The sequence below is a fragment of the Stegostoma tigrinum genome, chromosome 37, assembly GCF_030684315.1.
Source record: "Stegostoma tigrinum isolate sSteTig4 chromosome 37, sSteTig4.hap1, whole genome shotgun sequence".
Classification (NCBI taxonomy): Eukaryota; Metazoa; Chordata; class Chondrichthyes; order Orectolobiformes; family Stegostomatidae; genus Stegostoma; species Stegostoma tigrinum.
Genome location: NC_081390.1, coordinates 20,401,291 through 20,421,044, shown reverse-complemented (window position 1 = coordinate 20,421,044; position 19,754 = coordinate 20,401,291). Strand labels below are relative to the sequence as shown.

The following is a 19,754-nucleotide window of genomic DNA, read 5'->3' as shown; positions in this document are numbered from 1 at the left end:
GACAATAGCTGAAGATTACACAACTACCCCACTGTTACACATGGGAATAAGAGACACTGCCTCGACATGCCAAGCATTGTTACTGTGGAAACGTGACTTGTTGCCTATAAACGCAAAGGCCAAAATAAAGGAGCTTTACAATGAGGTTTTCAGCTTCTGTTCTGTGTAGAGCTGAAACTTGGTCAATACACCAGCACTTCATCGTATCTGACAGCATTTAAGCAATTGTTTTGTTTTGCTAGTGCTAAAAGAAAAGGCTCTTTTTTTTTGTTCCTTCTCGCTTTTCATTTGGTAATAGTTTCAAACAATCAGAGGTCACCTCTGATGTGCCTCATGACACATCCATTCCAATCACAGAATAGCAGACTTATATATTCATGTTTTCTACACCAGACCCACTGGGACTGGGCATCAATTGAAAATTTCAGTAACTGAGACTGATAAGATTTTATTTGGGCTAGAGTTTTAGGAGTGATGGTTCCAAGTTATGTAAATGAAGTTAAGATACAGAAAAGCCATGATCTAATATCTAATACTTTTATGAAGGGACTTGGCTCAAGAGGATGGTTTCCTTGGCTCATCGTTCCGTTCCCATGCCCCAGGGATGCCGTGGTTCGGCTCCTAATCAGTTTCTCAAGGATAACTAGGAATGGGCAGCAAATGGCACCTAGCTAGTGACATCCACACCCCTTAAAAACATTTAAAACTCACTAGGATCACATTTTCTGAATGCGGGACCAGTCATTTGGAACCGACGTGAGGAAAAGCTGTTTTCTTGTGAATCTTTCCAATTCTCCACCCAACAAGCTGTGAAAGCTCAGTTATGGAGTGTATTCAAGATGTAAATCGAGGCAGTTAGTGGGTAACCCATTACTGGCAAAGTTATTTGGCATTATCCTTGTTGTAAACATTTCTGATTTTGAGATTGATTAACATGTCAAGGTTTGTCCTTCATTCAGTCGCTCGTGCCAAAATTCAATATTTCAAGCACATCTTGCAATGATTTCGTGACTGACGTCTTTGAATGAATGATGCAAGACTATAAAACCATATTTTACTATTTATTTTAGCTGGCTACTTTCTCGCAGATCCCAGAGGAGAGGGCAAGTCCTCCTATTGATATACAATGAATGCAATAATTGTTCTGCAACTTCAGAGATCGGTCCAGGTGTTAGCACAGGCTCTAAATATGTGATATGACCTCAGCTAGGGACCTTTTTTAAATTTAGATTTGAAGCTTCTGTCTCAGTTGTACTTGGTTAACTGTTGTAGGTTTCCTCACCTGGTGCTATGGCTCTATGACCAGATTCAATTGTTTCTTTACTGCTTTCCAGTTCCTCATAAGATGCATTTTTTGAACTGTTTTTCCATAGAGAAAATTCATTAGATATCATGGATTTCAGTCAAAGTCATACAGCACAGAAATAAACCCTTGGGTCCAACTTGTCCCCACTGACCAGATATCCTAAATAAATCTGGTCCTATTTGCCAGCATTTGGCCCATGTCCCTCTAAACCCTTCCTATTCATGTACCCATCCAGATGCCTTCTAAATGTTGTAATTGTACCCTCTTCCACTGGCAGCTCATTCCATACACGCACCACCCTCTGAAAGAAAACGTTGCCCCTTAGCTCCCTTTTTAAGTCTTTCCCCTCTCACCTTAAACCTGTGCCCTCTAGTTTTGGACTCCCCTACCTGAGGAAGAAATCTTGTCTATTTACTCTTTCCAAACCCCTCATGATTTTACAAACCTCTAATAACGTCACCCATCAGCCTCCAATGCTCCAGGGAAAATAGCCCAACCTATTCACCCCCTCCCTGTAGCTCCAAACCTCCAACCCTGGCACCATCTTTGAATCTTCTCTGAACCCTTTTCAAGTCTTACAATATCCTTCCATCCATCCTCCCGATTCTCTCTCTGCGGGAGACCAGACTCGCATGCAGTATTCCAAAAGTGGCCTAACCAATGTCCTGCACAGCCAAAACATGACCTCCCAACTCCCATACTCTACACTGACCAATAAAGGCAAGCATACCAAATGCCTTCTTCGCTCTCCTATCTACCTGTGACTCCTCTTTCAAGGAACAATGAACCTGCACTCCAAGGTCCCTTTGTTCAGCAACACTCCCCAGGTCCTTACCATGAACTGTATATGTCCTGCCCTGATTTGCCTTTACAAAATGCAGCACCTCACATTTATCTAAATTAAACTCCTCCACCTGCCATTCCTCAGCTGTTATACTCTGAGGTAACGTTCTTCACTGTCTCCAATTTTGGTGTCGTCTTCAAACTTACTATTCACAACTCTTATGTTCACATCCAAATCACTTATTTAAATGCCAAAAAGTAGTAGACCCAGCACCAATCCTGCAGTAGACTGCTAGTCACAGGCCTACACCCTGATAAACAACCTTCCCCCACCACATTCTGTCTTCTACCTTGGAGCCAGTTCTGTATCAGGATGGCTAGTTCTGTGTTCCATGTGATCTAACGATGAGGAAGCTTGTCAAATGCCTTACTGAAGTCCATAGATCATGTCCACTGCTCTGCCCTCCTCGACCCTCTTCTTTACTTCTTCAAAAAACTCAAGTCAAGTTTATGAGACACAATTTCCCATGCACAAAACTATGGTGATAATTTTGATTCTGTGCAGTAGTGTGAAAATTGTCATTGTGACTTGCCTATACAGTTGGCATTGCTATTCATTCCATTCATAAATATATAATTTTGAGTATTTTGATCCAATTTCCCCCTCCCTCCCTTCCTTCTCCTCTTCCCCACTCTGCACTCCTCCTCTCCCAAGTTTCTCACCTCTGGTGTTTGGTTTATAGTGCCCCTGAAGCATAGTATTTCTTATCTGACTTTTATATAAAAAGGTACGAGGTTGTTTTCCCCAGTAGAGAGCTAGTTTCTGGATTAAGGAAATAATTCAGAAGGGAAAGATAGAATTTTGGTGTTTGTGCTAAGCTAAAGATTCACAGTAAAACTCTCATAAATCTTTGAGTATAGGAGATGGGCTGTCATGTTGTGGCTGTACAGGACATTGGTCAAGCCACTTTTGGAATACCGTGTTCAGTTCTGCTCTCCCTGCGATAGGAAGGATGGTGCACAACTTGAAAGGGCTAAGAAAATATTTATCTGGGTCTCTGGATTAATAGTCCAGTGATAATACTTCTGGACCATTGCCTTCCCATAAATGTTGACAAATGGGACTAGATTAATTCATGATATCTGGTTGGCGTGGAGGAGTTGGACCAAAGAATTTGTTTCCAGGCTGTCCAACTGTATGACTAAATCTGTGAAAATCTTTCGCTGCCTCATTCCAGATTCCAGGCAGTTAAACAATGGAAACATGACAGCAGGTTCAGGTGTGGCTATGGGTAGAACACAATATGTCAAATATTGAACAGTGAATTTTAATAGAACGTAGAACAGTACAGGCCCTTTGGCCCACAATGTTGTGCTGAACTTTTACCCTACACCTAAGGTCTATCTAACCTCCACCCCTACCTTATACTATCATCCATATGCCTATCCAATAGCCGCTTAAATGCCCCTAACTAGGCCAGCTCCACTACCCTCTCTGGCAATGCATTCCACACCCCGAACGCGCTCTCTTATTTCCTGGCAGTTTGTTTCTACTTGTCACGTTTTGCCAATTGAATACATTAATGGGGAAGCTGCATTTTGAAAGGATATACCTGGTCACTGACCAGCAAGACACCGATGCTACGTAGAAAGGGCCCTGAACTTTTTACAACTGTTATCTGTGTGTGGGTATGGCCAAGTCCTCCAGATCATGCTCCCAAGCATCGCACACACAATTAGCAGGAACAGTTTATAGCTCAGCAGCAACAGCTTCTGGGTCAGCGAAGGTTGTGCCTTTGTAGGGTCTCCAGGGCTCCACAATGTAGCAGCACAAGGTTCACACAGTGAATGAGGAGAACGGGGCCCCTGTATAGATGAATGTACTTAGACAGATGAACTGCCTTCACTGCTGTTGCTCAGTATCTGGTTTTCTGCAACATCCCTTTCGCCTTTATCTGTTTTCATTTCGATGTTTCCCCTCCCTCCCCCAAATAAAACACCTGAGTCTGTGTTATAATGAATGCGCATTATAAATTTAACATTGTAAATTTGTAAGGATAGTAAAATACCTCTGAAACTGCGCTGAGAGACTTTAAAGTGAATTGAACTTTGTGACATCAAATTGGAACTGCCACATAATGAACATTCACATCTTTTACAAATAAAAGTATAATTTTTGAAAACAGGCTGTTTCCTGTCACATTTTCTGACTTCTTAAAAGATGACTGTCTGTCTATTTTTACCCCTTCTTCAGGAGGTTATATTGAATGTAGAAGCAATAGACACGAGCATATAAAGGCATTCATGAAGACAATTGAAGGAACTAAAATAGATTATACTCCGAGTCTAGACAGGAAGGTTTAATTGTAGCTCTGTGCTAAATTCTACTTCTGATTATTGAAGAAGGTGCACTATTTATACAAGAATACACCTGGTTAAAACATTAAATAATACAGACTACGAAACTGCAGAAAAATTAACTAAAATATTGCAGTGTCTTGACACTCTACATTAAGGAGCACATAGATATAAAACTGAATCACAGAATTTCCGCTGTACTTTGTAATTCCTACATGTTCTTCCACATAAGTCAATGCCTGATCTCTTTAGGAATACAGCAAATTTATATTGAAATTAGCTCTGGTGCATGCAATGATGATGGAGTGTTATTCCAAATGAAGACAGATTTTACTGTGTATTTTTCAAATGTTTTAAGATTTACTTCCTTTCCAAAAGCATTAGTCTCTCCAGCGATATTCTGAATGCCAATTTGTTTGCATTTCTCTCTAATCACCATAATCTTTCTTCTTAATGATCCCTTCAGAGGCCGTACAACGATGTAGCTTTGGCATTATTACAGACTGTCTCGCGCGTTTTATTGCTGAGGTGTTTCTCGGGAGGGGTTAGTGATCTTTACTGAAGCCGACTGAGCCTCTGCACATTCCTGACCCCGATTCTAACTGTGCTCAGTGTCCTCCCAAATGAACTTTCCTCCTTCCGTGAATTCAAGCCGAGGTTACGCTTGAGCTGCTGGGATTGGCTGACCCCTTCGGAAAGACCCCTATGCTGGCCAGGGTACGGTCCCAAAACCAGATTCCTAAAGCAATTGCTTTACTCAGAGCTCCCCCTATCCCATACCTGGAGGACAGTAGAAATATATCGCAGTTCCTCCAGTGTCACTGGGTTGAAATCTGGTAGCTCCTTCCATAAGGGCATTGTTATTCCACGTACAGCACATGGACTGCAGCAGGACGAGAAGGCAACTGACCAGCGCCACTCAAGGGGCAACTAGGGACGGGCAATAAAAACTGGCCCAGCCAGCAAAACCCACACCCAATCAATAATTTTTTTTTAGAAGTTCCAATTTTATTTTTTTAATGGTTCCATTCAGTACTCTGCGTGATAGATTTCTCAAAGTTCAGGGCTGCAACTATGTAATTGTTTAATTAAGCCAACAATTAATTGATTTCAGAAAAAATGTTAGCTCAGTCAACAGAATTCTTAAGAAAAAGTAATTAGGAAATGTGAGTCCCATTATTAAATCAACTGTGGCCTTTACAGGGTTTAATTATAGCAACTGATGCATCGATATTCGTCAGATGTTATTTAAAGGGCAATTGAGTGACGTTGGTTCCCTATTAGGTGGTGGTGATCTTAGCAATAAAATCCTTCTCTAATTCATCAGTGAAAAAGTTACAACTCACCGTCCATATCATTCATTTTGAAGCTCTTGAGTTTTAGTGCATACAGACAGCACAGTGGCTCAGTGGCTAGCACTGCTGCCTCACAGCGCCAGGGACCTGGCTTCAATTCCACCCTCGGGTGACTGTGTGGAGTTTGCATGTTCTCCCTGTGTCTGCGTGGGTTTCCTCCAGGTGCCCTGGTTTCCTCCCACAGTCCAAAGATGTGCAGGTTAGGTGGATTGGCTGTGCTAAATTGCCCATAGCATCCATGCATGTGTAGACTGGGTGGGTTAACCATGGGAAATGCAGGGTTACTGGGTGGGTGAGCAGATCTGGGTGGAATGCTCTTGGGGGATTGGTGTGGATTTGATGGACTGAATGGCCTGCATCCACACTGTAGGGATTTCGTGCCCTGCCGTCTGACAGTGGGACATCAGTTTACAATTGCTTGAGCTGGTCTCCTGGACCAGAGTTAGATCACGTAAGATGATTGCTGAAGAACTTTATAGAATATTTTACTTCCTGTATTGGCCACTGGTTTTTCTGTGCTTTTTCGTTCCCTGGGGATTACACCGTAGGGAAATGTTTAGTTGTGAAACTTTAGCTATCACAGAGTGGATGAACCAAATGGCATTTTCCTGCATTACGCTTTGCCTGAAATCTTTCTCCGCCCCCACATAACTTCCAGCTTTTTTTTTGTTAGTTAACACATGTAATTAAAGGCTAAAAAGAGGAATTGTGGATTAATTTGTGTCCTGATTGCCAAGGTTACATGTCAAGGTGTGGGGTTGGATTTTCCATGGGAGGGGAGTAATGTGGGTTTGAAAGCCAATATTCATCATTTGCAACCCCATCTGTGACACACAGCAGGTAGCTTTAAGATGCAAGACTGAAAGCCGTGTTGATCTTTCAGCTGCTCCTGAGATTCAGGCTCGTTTCTAGACTTAAAGTCAAAGAATTGTACAGCACGTCCATGCAGACCAGGTATCCTAAATTAATCTAGTCCCATTTGTCAGCATTTGGCCCACATTGCTGTAAACCCTTCCTATTCATATACCCATCCAGATGCCTTTTAAATGTTGTAACTGTACCAGCCTCCACCACTTCCTCTGGCAGCTCATTCCATACACATACCATCCTTTACATGAAATATTTGCCCCTTAGGTCCCTTTCATATCTTTCCCCTGTCTCACCTTAAACCTATGCCCTCTAGTTTTGGACTACCCCACCTGGGGAAAATATCTTGTCTATTCACCCTATCCATGCCCCTCGTGATTTTATAAACCTCTATAAGGCCACCCGTCAGCCTCCGACCATCCTTGGGAAAATAGTCTTGGCCTATCCGGCCTCTCCCCATAGCTCAAACCAGCCAACCCTTTCAACATCCTTGTAAATCTTTCCTGAACCCCATCCAGTTTCACAATTACTTCCAGATTTCTTACAATTATTACGTTTCAGTAGCATACAATTTTTATTTTGATTCATTTTTTTTGGTCTTTTAAAATCAAAAACACAAAAAAAACCCAAAACAAAACTTGCTTGGTGTCCAGTTCCAATTCAACATCACAAGGGGTTGCTCCAGGGTCTCAATTCCATTACACTACGGGTCTACTGGTTTGTTAACAACTCATCTGATGCTAGTGTTTCTTTAGAAAATGATGTTAAAATATTCAAATTTAGAAAATGATCTTGTGCCTCTCCACCCCACATACTGTTTACTATTGGGTGTGGACCAGAATACAGTGGCCTTGCGGACCGCTATATTCTGCCTACACACCATTCCACCTTCCTGGAACAACTTATACCAAGTGGATGGCTGTAAAATCCAATCTTTTGTATTCACTTGTTTTTTATTATGAATACAGTCAATTTCTCTTAACCTGAATCAAGCAACTTCAAGTCATCTGTTAAAATGATGCAATAATTGTGGCCAAGCCCATGTTTTGTAAGGCAATTTACTTAACTCAACCCTGTGGACCTTTTGGATCTCTGAGCAAGGAGGCATTTCAAATTATCAGGATTATGTGGAATTAAAATCTTGGCTTTTGATGTAAGCACAGTGAATTGATCTCCGTTCAATCTTGCATGGGATTAATAATAACCCTTCATGCAGCTGTGATTTATCTGCAACTGTTCAGGACATTCAAGTTGAACACATGCACTTTCTCACATCTGAGTTCAAATGGAATTGAACACTGCAGTCTGGGCTATATAACAATGACAGCTTAATTTGGTCAATAAAAACACCCATTTTAATGGTGATAGTGCCAAAATGTCTACAACACACTGGAATGATAAATATAGATATTTTATAGATAGACAAATATATATAAGACACGTTTTGCTTGAACAATGTTTACATAGGACTTTTGATGTAGAAAGTGTTTGCAGGCGGGCTATTGAACTAATCACAGACTCATTCACTGCAGAGGAGGCACTTCATCCCATCAGGTCTACACTGACAAGAAACAACTTTAAATCTACATGAGTCCCACTTTCCAGCACTAAACCGATAGCTTTTACTGTTATGACATATCAAGTTTCACAACCTTTAGAAAGTACTTGAAATCAAACTGTTAGGGGGTCATTAAAGCAGCTTACCAAAAATATGGTTGGAAATATAGGATTCGAACACCATCCTAAAGAAGCATAGAGAATCCGAGAAGTTTAGGGAGAGAATTTGCAGCCCAAGACATGATTCCCAGTGGCAGAATGACAAAAACTGAGGCTGTGCTAGGCCAGATTTTAAGGAAAGTTGTAAATTCTCTCCCTAATGGCATTGTGGGTCAACCCACCGCAGGTGGACTGCAGCAGTTCAAGAAGGCAGCTCACCACCAGCTCCTCAAGGCCAACTAGGGATGGGCAAGAAATGCTGGCCTGGAGAAGGTTACAGAGATAAAGTCATAGATTCATTGAGTTATACAGCATGGAAATCGCCCCTTTGGCCCAACTCATCTGTGCCAACCATAAACCGAACTGGTCCTATTTGCTTGTGTTTGGCCCATATCCCCTTACGATCCATGAATCTGCCCAAATGGTCTTTTAAATATTGTAATTGTACCCAGCTCTACCGCTTCTTCATTCCACATACACCCCCAGCCTCTGTGTGAAAAAGTTACCCATCAGGCCCCTTTTAAACCTTTCCCCTCTCGCCTTACACCTCTAGGTTTGGACTGTCTTCCCTTAGAGGAAAAAGAACCCTTCCTATTTACTCTATCCATGCCCCTCATGATTTTATAAACCTCTGTAAGGTCACCCCGCAGCCTCCTACTGTCCAGGCTAAAGACGTTCCAGCCTATCTGGCCCCTCCTTATAACTCAAACCTTCAGTAACCTCCTTGCCAGTCTTTTTGGCTGCTTTGCCACTTTAGGGCACCCAAAATTATATCCAGTGCTCCAAATGTGGCCTCACCAATGCCCTGTATCGTTAGGAAAGGATGGTGCCATGGAATGCTTTGCAATGATTGATGAGAACTTTAAATTTGGGCTTTGCTCAAGTGGGAAGCAGCTAGAACAGTGAGCACAGGGGTGATGGGTGAACAGGACATAGTGCAAGGGAAGCAGAGTTTCAGATGATAGCTAAAGGACATTAATTGGTTTTATACGAGTGTTCCATCAATAGCTTGCCTGCAGACCACAATTCCTTCTGGTAAAATATACAAACCAGAGACGTTTACTTTCCACCAGGCTTCCTGAGACGTAGAGGACAACTCTAGTGTTTCAGTGCTGTTACTAAGCTAGTAATCCCAAGGTCTAAATTAATTCTCAGGGGACATGAGTCCAAATCTCATCGTGAATTTGAATTCAGTTAGTAAAAGTCCGAATCACAAAACTAATTTCAGTAATGGTGTCTGCATCAGCTATTATTGATTATTGTAGAATTGAACTCATCTGGTTCACGAACGTCTTGTTGAGAGTTGCTGGTGTTTAGAATTCCTTCTCACACGAGAGAAGTAATTGCTGAATCAATCAAAGCTAAGCTGGATGGATTCTTAACAGCAATTGCTGAAAAACTCAACAGATCTGGCAGCATCTGTGGATAGAAAGCACAGTTAACATTTCCACAGAATACGTTAACTCTGTTTCTCTCTCAACAGATGCTGCCAGGTCTGCTGAGTTTCTCCAGCAATTTCTGTTTTTGTTTCAGGTTTCCAGCCTCTGCATTTCTTTGTTTTATTTTAGGTTGGTCCTTGATGTTCAAGGGCTATCGGGACTCATAAGAAAGTAGCGTTAAAGTCTGGTCAGATTGGCCATGATTTTACTGACTGGCAGAGCATGTTTTAGAGGCCAGGTGACCCGCTCCTGCTCCCAGTTCTTATGTAGAGTGTTTAAAAACAGAAGAGTGAGAGAGAGATTTAGGAAGGGAATTCCAGAACTTAGGCATTAGCTAGATGAAGACACAGTTGCAATGTCATAGCCAAAAACACATTCACAATGAGTCAGATTTGGAGCAGGGATCTCAGAGGGTTTTAGGGCTCAAGGAGAGTACGCACATTGTTGGGGGTATGAGACATGCAAAACCTTGGGGAGATTTGTAAATGAGAATGAGAATGTTAAAGCCGAGGTGTAGGTCAGCTCGCTGTGGTGGGGTAGATGAGCAAGGCTTGGACAAAGGTAGCACGGCTGTCAAGTATGTTCAGCCAGCACTCTCCTCCCAAGCAGTGTAAATGTTGTTCTTGCTGTTGCATTGGTGTTGTCGTGAACTGTCACGATCAGCGCAACATGGAAAACTTCTATAAAATGTGTCTTTTGGACAGCAATGCTCAGACTCAATACCACCAAAGACTGTCAAGTTGGCGAATGCACTGACAAAATCTAATGATGACATCAACCATGTTAGATTTTGCAGGGCTGCCAAATATTTTCACAGTTACTCATTAAATTAGTGTAGCGTCTAATATCTTATTGTTTGTAACTTTTTGGTGCAACATGATACGAAGTGTTGCAACACAAGTCTTGCAGCATGGAACATGTATGAGCCTGAACTGGGTGTATCCAGGCAGACATCTGCACAAACCATCCCTTTACATGGGTTTGCCTGAGTTGGTTTAACAACTCAATGAATATGTTTGCATTCAAAGAGAAATAGCTATCAAAAAATATTGTTACAGAACCATTATCCGCTGAAAGAAGATTGTATTTTTCACAGCCCGCCCCCGCCACAACCGCCCAAAGAGGAACCCCCTCGTTCTCACACACCACCCCACCAACCTCCGGATACAACGCATCATCCTCCGACACTTCCGCCATCTACAATCCGACCCCACCACCCAAGACATTTTTCCATCCTCACCCTTGTCTGCTTTCCGGAGAGACCACTCTCTCCGTGACTCCCTTGTCCGCTCCACACTGCCCTCCAACCCCACCACACCCAGCACCTTCGCCTGCAACCGCAGGAAGTGCTACACTTGCCCCCACACCATCTCCCTCACCCCTATCCCAGGCCCCAAGATGACTTTCCATATTAAGCAGAGGGTCACCTGCACATCTGCCAATGTGGTATACTGTATCCATTGCACCCTGTGTTGCTTCCTCTACATTGGGGAAACCAAGCGGAGGCTTGGGGACCACTTTGCAGAACACCTCCGCTCGGTTCGCAGAAAACAACTGCACCTCCCAGTCGTGAACCATTTTAACTCCCCCTCCCATTCTTCAGATGACATGTCCATCATGGGCCTCCTGCAGTGCCACAAGGATGCCACCCGAAGGTTGCAGGAACAGCAACTCACATTCTGCTTGGGAATCCTGCAGCCCAATGGTATCAATGTGGACTTTACCAGCTTCAAAATCTCCCCTTCCCCCACTGCATCCCACAACCAGCCCAGTTCGTCCCCTCCCCCCCCCACTGCATCACACAACCTGCCCAGCTCATCTCCTCCCCCCACTGCATCCCAAAACCAGCCCAGCCTGTCTCTGCTTCCCTAACCTGTTCTTCCTCTCACCCAGCCTTTCCTCCCACCCCAAGCCGCACCTCCATTTCCTACCTACTAACCTTATCCCACCTCCTTGACCTGTCTGTCTTCCCTGGACTGACCTATCCCCTCCCTACCTCCCCACCTATACTCTCCTCTCCACCTATCTTCTTTTCTCTCCATCTTCAGTCCGCCTTCCCCTCTCTCCCTATTTATTCCAGAACCCTCTCCCCATCCCCCTCTCTGATGAAGGGTCTAGGCCCAAAAGGTCAGCTTTTGTGCTCCTGAGATGCTGCTGGGCCTGCTGTGTTCATCCAGCTCCACACTTTGTTATCTTGGATTCTCCAGCATCTGCAGTTCCCATTATCACTCTCATTAAATGGAGTTGTCTTCTCACATTGAGAGGACAGAAATCACACTGTGTTTCCCAGCTGCATTAAAAGTCACCCAACAGCTACAGGACAGTACAGGACAAAATACAAGATAATGTCCTAACAAATCAATCAAAGAAAAGTGAGCAAAGTCCCTGAAATACGTATAGAAGTATAGAAATGTCTGTGCTACCTTTTAGAAAAGAGAGCCGTATTTAGTCCAACATTCCACTTTTTGATTATAACCTTGTGCGCAATTTACTTCAGGATGTCAAACTGAATTTCTTTCGCTGTTTTTCTCATTGAATTAATTAATGATGCAGCGTCGAAGGAGCCAACAGCTCCTAGAAAAGAGTATTATTCCCACAGTCCTGCTTTCTCTCCATAAGCTGGTGAAATGTTCCTTTTCAGATACACATCCAATTCCTTTTTGAAAGTTGCTGTTCTAAGTTTTGAACATAAATAAAAAATCATAAAATCCCTACAGTGTGGAAGCAGACCATTCAGCCCATTGAGTCTGCACCACCCCTCTGAACAGCATCCTGCCCAAACCCACCCCATCCCTCTAATCCTGCATTTCCCCAAGGCTGATCCACCTAGACGTGTACCTCCCTAGACACTTCAGTGTAGCCGATTCATCCTAGCCTGCACACCTTTGGGCTGTGGGAGGAGACCAGAGCACCCAGAAGAAACCCACACAGACACAGGGAGAATGTGCAAACTCCACACAGCATGCAGCTGGAATTGAGCCCAGGTCCTTGGAGCTGTGAGGCAGCAGTGCTAACCACTGAGCCACTGTTCTGCCCAAAGTCGGAGGTGGCTGTGGTTCAGTTTGTAACGCTTTTGCATTTGAATCGGGGCTGAGTTTTCAAATCTAACTCTTGGGGACGAACATCCAGGGTAGTGCTTAGAGGGAGTGTTGAAGGAGCCATCTTTTGGAGGAAAATATTAAACTAAGGTCCCATCATTGCTTTGAGGGGGAGGGATCTTATCCCCAATATTCTGCCTGATATTTATCCCTCAATAAATATCATGAAAATAGATGATCTGGTCCTTAATATCATAGAATTCTTATAGTGCGGGAACAGGCCTTTCAGCCCAACAAGCTCACCCCCAATAACCAAACCAATCTACACATCCCTGAACACTACAGGCAATTTAGCATGGCCAATCCACCCTAACCTGCATGCCTTTGTATTGTTGGACTTAACCAGAGTACAGCCACACAGAACGTGAAAACTCCACACAGACAGTTGCCCGAGGGTGAAGATTGAACGCAGGTCTTTGGTGCTGTGAGGCAGCAGTGCCAACCCCCGAGCCACCATGCCACCTTTAGATATTACTGTTACTGGGAGCTTGCTGTGTGGAAATTGGTTGCCATGTTTCCTCCATTACAACAGTGACGACACTTCGGAGGCACTATTTTTTCATCTGTTTCTGGTGAACCCTTCAGTCAGTGCGTTCCAGCTACCATTTCATTGACTTTTGAAATCAACTTCTCCTCACTGTCCAATTCGTTCATTTGCCAGATATCTGCAGTCCATGTCCTCCTGACAATGGGTGTACTTCGCTTGAATAAGCTGGGGATTTCTGTCACCTAATTTTTGGAACAAAGAACCAATCGGAAAACAAAAACCAAAAATCAAATTTTGAGCTAATTATGGCCCTGGTGTCCCAAAACTGACAACAGTTACCTATTACTCAAGACAGGTAAACTATTTCACACGATGTTACCTCAGGTCTATAGATGAGGTGGGCAGGTCTTGCTGTGCATTGGGTAGAGTGCCCACTCCTGAAGCACCAGATCTGGGTTTGACCCCTAGCCGAGGACTCGCTGAACAAGGATGTCCATGATATGACCAAATGGATTGTCCATCCCCCAGTACACCATATCCATACACCTACAGCTAGTTATAATGTGGGACAACCTCCCAGACAGTCAGAACCATGTCACTGCAACTCAACCATTTCCTCACAACAACAACAGTCTTAGGTCCTTGACAGATACCACACACTATGACAGGTATCGCCCTGAATACCAGAAGAAGACAAAATGGTGGGCTTTGAGACCACAGGAGATTCCTGATCACCCATGAGTTGGAATAAATGTGATGGATGTGTTGGAGCCTCTATAGACCATACAATCACAAGATCTAAAAGCAGAATGAGGCCAGTCAGCCCATCAAGTCTGCTCCACCGTTCAATCATGACTGATATGTTTCTCAATCCCATTCTCCTGCCTTCTCCCTGTAGCCCTTGATTCCCTTACTAATCGAGAACCTGTCTATCTCTGTCTTAAATGACTTGGCCTCCACAGCAATAGCTCAACAGATTAACCACCCTCTGGCTGAAGAAATTCCTCTTCATCTCAGCTCTAAAGGATCATCCTTCACCCATCTCTATCCAGAGCTACTAGAATATGCATGAAAATAGATATATTGCTAGAACAACTCAGACCACTTGAATGAACTTAAATTCCAGAGATAACACAGTGTGGAGCTGGATGAGAACAGCGGGCCAGGCAGCATCAGAAGAAGAGGAAAGCTGACGTTTCGGGTCCCGACTCTTCCTCAGAAATGGGGGAGGGGGAAGGGAGTGCAGAAAACAATGCAGAGAGGAGGGGTGGGACTGGGGAGGGCAGGTGGGATAGTGATAGGTGAGCGCAGGTTGGCAGTGGTGGGGATTGGTCAGCGAGATGGGAGGGGCAGATAGGTGGGAGAGAAGATGGGCAGGTTGTGTCAGGTCAAGGAGGCCAGGATGAGAGGGAGGGCTGGTCTTGGGTTGAGGCTGGGACATGGGGAGATTTTGAAACTGGTAAAGTCCACATTGAGACACCCGCTGCTGGCCAAGTGATCTTGTCCATGGTGCTGACTGTCTAACCAATTCCTTAACATCTGTGTGGTTCTTTGGGTAGCAATCTCACAACACATTTGATGATTATGGGTTCACCTCATATTCCAGGCTCTTGAACATATGCTGTAGGCTAACACACCAGTGCACGTCATGAGGCTTTAGATGAAGGTGTCAAATCATCAATTTGATACCTGTGGAAGACCTTATGGCAACATTTGGGGAATTTTCACCTTTCAAGAATGCTAAAATGGGTGTTATTATCACATTTTATATTTTTGGGGACTTGCCAGCTGAATGTTCCAATTCTCGAAATGCTAACAGAGACTACCTTTCAAATGGCTTAATTGCTGTAAGTTACACTGAAATCTCTGTGAGGCCAAATAAACAAAACATGAGGGCCTGTTCTTTCTTTCTCCAACATAGATTGGGCTCATGCTTAATGGAGCTGAGAGATGGTCATACAGTAACAGGAGGCCACAATATGGAGGGGACTGAGAGATTGTTTCTCCTCATTTTGGGGTTTAGACCTACAGGGTATGGTTTCAGAACTTTCTGAGATGGAGATGAGGAGCAATTTCTTCCTCAGAGAGTCATTCGTGTTTGGAATTCTCTTCATAAACACCAGCGGAAGCTGGGATGTGGAATTTATTAAGTGTTGAGTTCAACAGACACATGAGTCAAGGGGAGGGCAGGCAGGAATTTCAACCTAACAAAACATCAGATCTGCCACGATCTTTTATAACCTCGCAGAAGCTCGGTGGGCTGAATGACCTTCTCCTGCTCCTATCTTTTTCTGCTCTTGTGTATAGTGGAGGTTAATACTCTCCATCAATTTACTGCAGCAGCGAGTAAAACTGAGCAATGCAATAGCCATGACTAATGCTTCCCGCAATAAAAACTTTCAAAGCATTGATCCTTTAATATCTCCTAAAATGCCCATTGCCAAACACTGAGGTAATGTTAACTCCTGCCTGAGATGCTCATCTATTATCCAGAGTGCTGTTTGAGTCAGACACTAATTGTATTAATCTGAGTTTTCTAAAGATCAGACATCTATTAATAAAGGCATTTTTTAAAGTTGCATAATGGTGCGAGAGAGGGATAGTGTAATGCCTCCATCCAGCCTGCATAAAGGTTAGAAATACCTTTTAAAGATAACACTTCTTTGGTGGAACATGGTAATGAGATGCAGACTGTTTAAGCTGGTTCCCCCATTTATTAAATCATGGCTGTTTTTTTTTAAACACCATCTACCTGCCTTACTGTTGTTGCTTTAACACATTTGCTCAACAAATACCCATCAATCTCAGTTTCGGACTTTTCTGTTGATGCCCCCAGCGCAGCACCAACTGATTTTTGAGGAAGAAAGTTCTAGATTTCCACAACCCTATGCCTGAAGAATTACTTCCTAGTTCAAATGTTACAGTTTTGCCTTCTATGATCCATGGTCTAATTGTTCTGAATCTGATTACCGATCTATGCTCGCTGTGCTTGACTGATTACACCTGAGGATTGAATCTGAGCAAAAGAAATAGAAAAGCTGCTGGGAGCTGAACTAAGCTTGGTGGATACATTTTGGAGTGGCATGGTGGCTAGGTGGTTAGCACTGCTACTTCACAGCTCCAAGGACTGGGTCTGATTCCAGCCTCGGGCAACTGTCAGTGTGGAGTTTGCATATTCTCCCCGTATCTGCATTGGTTTCTTCTGTGTGCTCTGCTTTCCTTCCACAGTTCAAAGATGCGCTGGTTATGTCGATGGGCCATGCTAAATTGATCCATAATGTGCAGGCTAGGTGGATTAGCTATGGGAATTGCAGGGTTACAGGGAAAGAGTCTGGATGGGATGCTCTTGGTGTGGACTGAATGGGCTGAATAGCCTGCTTCCTTACTACAGGGATTCAATGTTTTATTATTGAAGGGATTTTTTAGAAGTCTTGCCAGTAAATCTGTTGCACACTTAGAAACCAATATAATGGCTGCATTGTTCTGAGTCCAATCAAACATGTAAAATACACAACAATGTATTTTGTGTATACACAGTCAACAATACACAGCCAGTACACGACAATGTGCCAATGTTGTGGAGTCTGCTGTCGGAGGAAATAGCATCTCTCTTTGTTTTCATCCTATCAAATCCTTTAATTATGTGATAAACCTTTCATAAGTCGTGTCTATAACATTTATCTCAATAGCTTAAGCCGAGGCTATAGTGCATGCTGATTAGGAGAGAATGGAAAAGCAATAATGATTGGGGAGGGAGCAGAAAGAGGGTAGTGGAAGTAGTGCTGTGGATATTTTCCTTTTGCCAGCCACAAGTGGTGAGATTTATTGAATTCAGCCTGACAACCTGCAATCGTGAGATGATGAAATCCCACAATCTCATGTGGTTAATCCAATATCATTCAATGATGGGACATCCTGCCCATTAAGCTGACTGAACTCAGGTAGATATCACTGCAGAATTTACATTACAAAATGATGAGATGACTTTTCTTTGGAAGAAGAGGTGTATTGGACTCTTGATGTTACCTTTTTTGAGGCTGGTCACCACAGTACTAGAAGGATGTGATAACAAGGTGTAGAGCTGGAGGAACACAGCAGGTCAGGCAGCATCAGAGGAACAGAAAAGCTGATGTTTCAGGTCCAGACCTGAAACGTCAGCTTTCCTGGGGTCCAGACCTGAAATGTCAGCTTTCCTGCTCCTCTGATGCCGCTTGGCCTGCTGTGTTCACCCAGTTCCACACCTTGTTATCTCAGATTCTCCAGTGTCAGCAGTTCCTACTGTCTCACCAGAAAGATGTGGATGGTTTGGAGAGGGTAGAGATGTTGCCTGCTATGGGGGATTTCAGCTGTGAAGAATGGTTGGATAGATTGGGTTTGTTTTCACTGGAACGCAGGAGGTTGGGAGTGGGGGTGATCTGATAGAAGTTTATAAGATTGTCAATGGCACGGGTAGAGTAAAGAGTATGAGGCTTTTTCCCAGGGTGGAGGGGTGAATTTATAGGGGACACAAGTTGAAAGTGCAGAGGGGTAAGTTTGAAAGAGATGTGCGAGGCAGGTTTTTCACACAAAGGGTGGTGAGTGCCTGGAACACACTGCCAGAGGAAGTGGTGGAAATTGACATAACAGCAGCTTTCAAGAAGCACCTGGATGAATGCATGAATAGGAACGGAATAGAGGGATAGGGATCCTGTAAGACAGTTTTAGCATGGAAGGGCAAAATGTGTCGGCACAGACTTGGAGGGCCGAAGGGCCTGTTCTCCTGCTGTATTGTTCTTTGTAGGTATTTGTTTGACAATGGTTATAGGGACTCATAGGAAAGTGGCACTGAGATCACAATCAGAGCTACCATGATCCTATCAAAGGGCGCAGCATGCTTCAGGGGCTGAATGGCCTATTCCTCCTCCTAATTCTGGTGTTGTTTATTTGCAGAGTTCAAAATTCTTCCAAGTGTGTTTTAAAACAACAACTTGAGCAGCTGTGGATGCCTCCAACATGGGAAAATATCTCCAAGTGTTAATTGTCATCTGCAAGCATGAACCACATTGCAGTCTAGAAGAGACACATCAGCTCAGACTTGAATTATGATGGAGAAAATTAGCTTGTCTCTTAGCTGTCAGTTATAATTGAGTACAAACACACTCACCAGAAGCCAAGAAGCAGTTCTTTTTTTTTATTCGTGCTGTTACGCATTACTGCATCTCCAGATCGTACTCTAAGTGGAACTGTTAATAATTAACAGGAGTTTGAACATGTCAGAATGCAAATCAAATTATAGCTAAATGCATGTCTGGTATCTTTCACATTTATTCCAGTCATTGTAATAAGCGAATGGTAGTCAGATAGAATCTGAAATTCACACTCAATTTCAACTTGTAATAGCTTGTGATAGGGATGTTGTCTGTGTGTAGCAGATGTATAAATAATTCTCAATGATTCCCCACCCCAAAACAAAGCTGTAAGTTGATTCTTAATGCTGCATTTTACTGTTAATGGTCTGGGTAGAAAATCTCACTGCTGAAGAACTGATCTTTTCCTGTGCTGATTGTCCCAAAATGCTTCATGGAGTTGTGAGGGAACTCACAGAATCCTCAAAGTGTGTAAGCAGGCCATTTGGCCCGTTAGGTTCACACCAATCCTCCAAAGAGCATCCCACACAGACCCTGTCCCTGTAATTCTATGGCTAACCCGCATATCTTTGGATTATAGGAGCAAACCAGGGCACCTGGAGGAATCCCACACGTGAAAACTCCACAAAGACAATCACTCAAAAGTGAAATTGAACCCAGGTCCCTGGCACTGCAAGGCAGCATTTGCTCACCACTGAGCCATCATGCCACACACAAATGGGTGACCCAAAGGACTGTATTTAGTACACAGCAGAGAAACTGTCCAACCAGCCTAATGGGTCTATATCAGTGTTTGTACCGTTGTGTCTACAAAACCTGCTCCCACCTTAATCCCTCCCAAGCCCTCAGTATATTTCTCTATTTCTCCCTTCCTTAGGGGTTTCTCTGGCTGAATTGCTGTGCGTATAAACATAACTCTATGCCCTAAATATCTCAATGGACTGAGAGATGTTGGAGCAGTCTGCCTTGGTGTAGCACATTGGGACCCTGCGGAATCCCAGAGTCACCAGACTCTATGGGAATTGCCCCCGGAATTAAAGACTCCAATGGGCAATTTCATCTTTGCTTGGAACCCTTCAAAAAATCCTCAACGTCAGAAAATTCAGAGAGTTCAGCTTCTGTTAGTAGCTACTCAGCAGAAATTTTAATAAACAATTTAAGTCCTGGGTAAATATTAAACTGACCCAGTGATGCACCTCACACTCTGCCAATTCATATG

At 43.4% G+C, this 19,754-nt stretch overlaps 1 protein-coding gene across 3 annotated transcripts in view; it reads left to right on the top strand.

The window, feature by feature from the left end:
* The window catches only part of fut11 (fucosyltransferase 11 (alpha (1,3) fucosyltransferase)), a 54,815-nt gene that overhangs the window by 24,859 nt on the left and 10,202 nt on the right, over positions 1-19,754 (top strand). For 2 of the 3 annotated variants that reach the window (XM_048563351.2, XM_048563350.2), the window contains one exon: positions 18,339-18,640. The exons of the other annotated variant lie outside the window; for it this stretch is intronic. In XM_048563351.2, coding sequence (XP_048419308.1) covers positions 18,339-18,426 — 88 coding nt within the window. In that variant the 3' untranslated portion in view covers positions 18,427-18,640. Of the gene's footprint in view, positions 1-18,338; positions 18,641-19,754 lie in introns of those variants that run through there. 3 annotated transcript variants of the gene reach the window in all.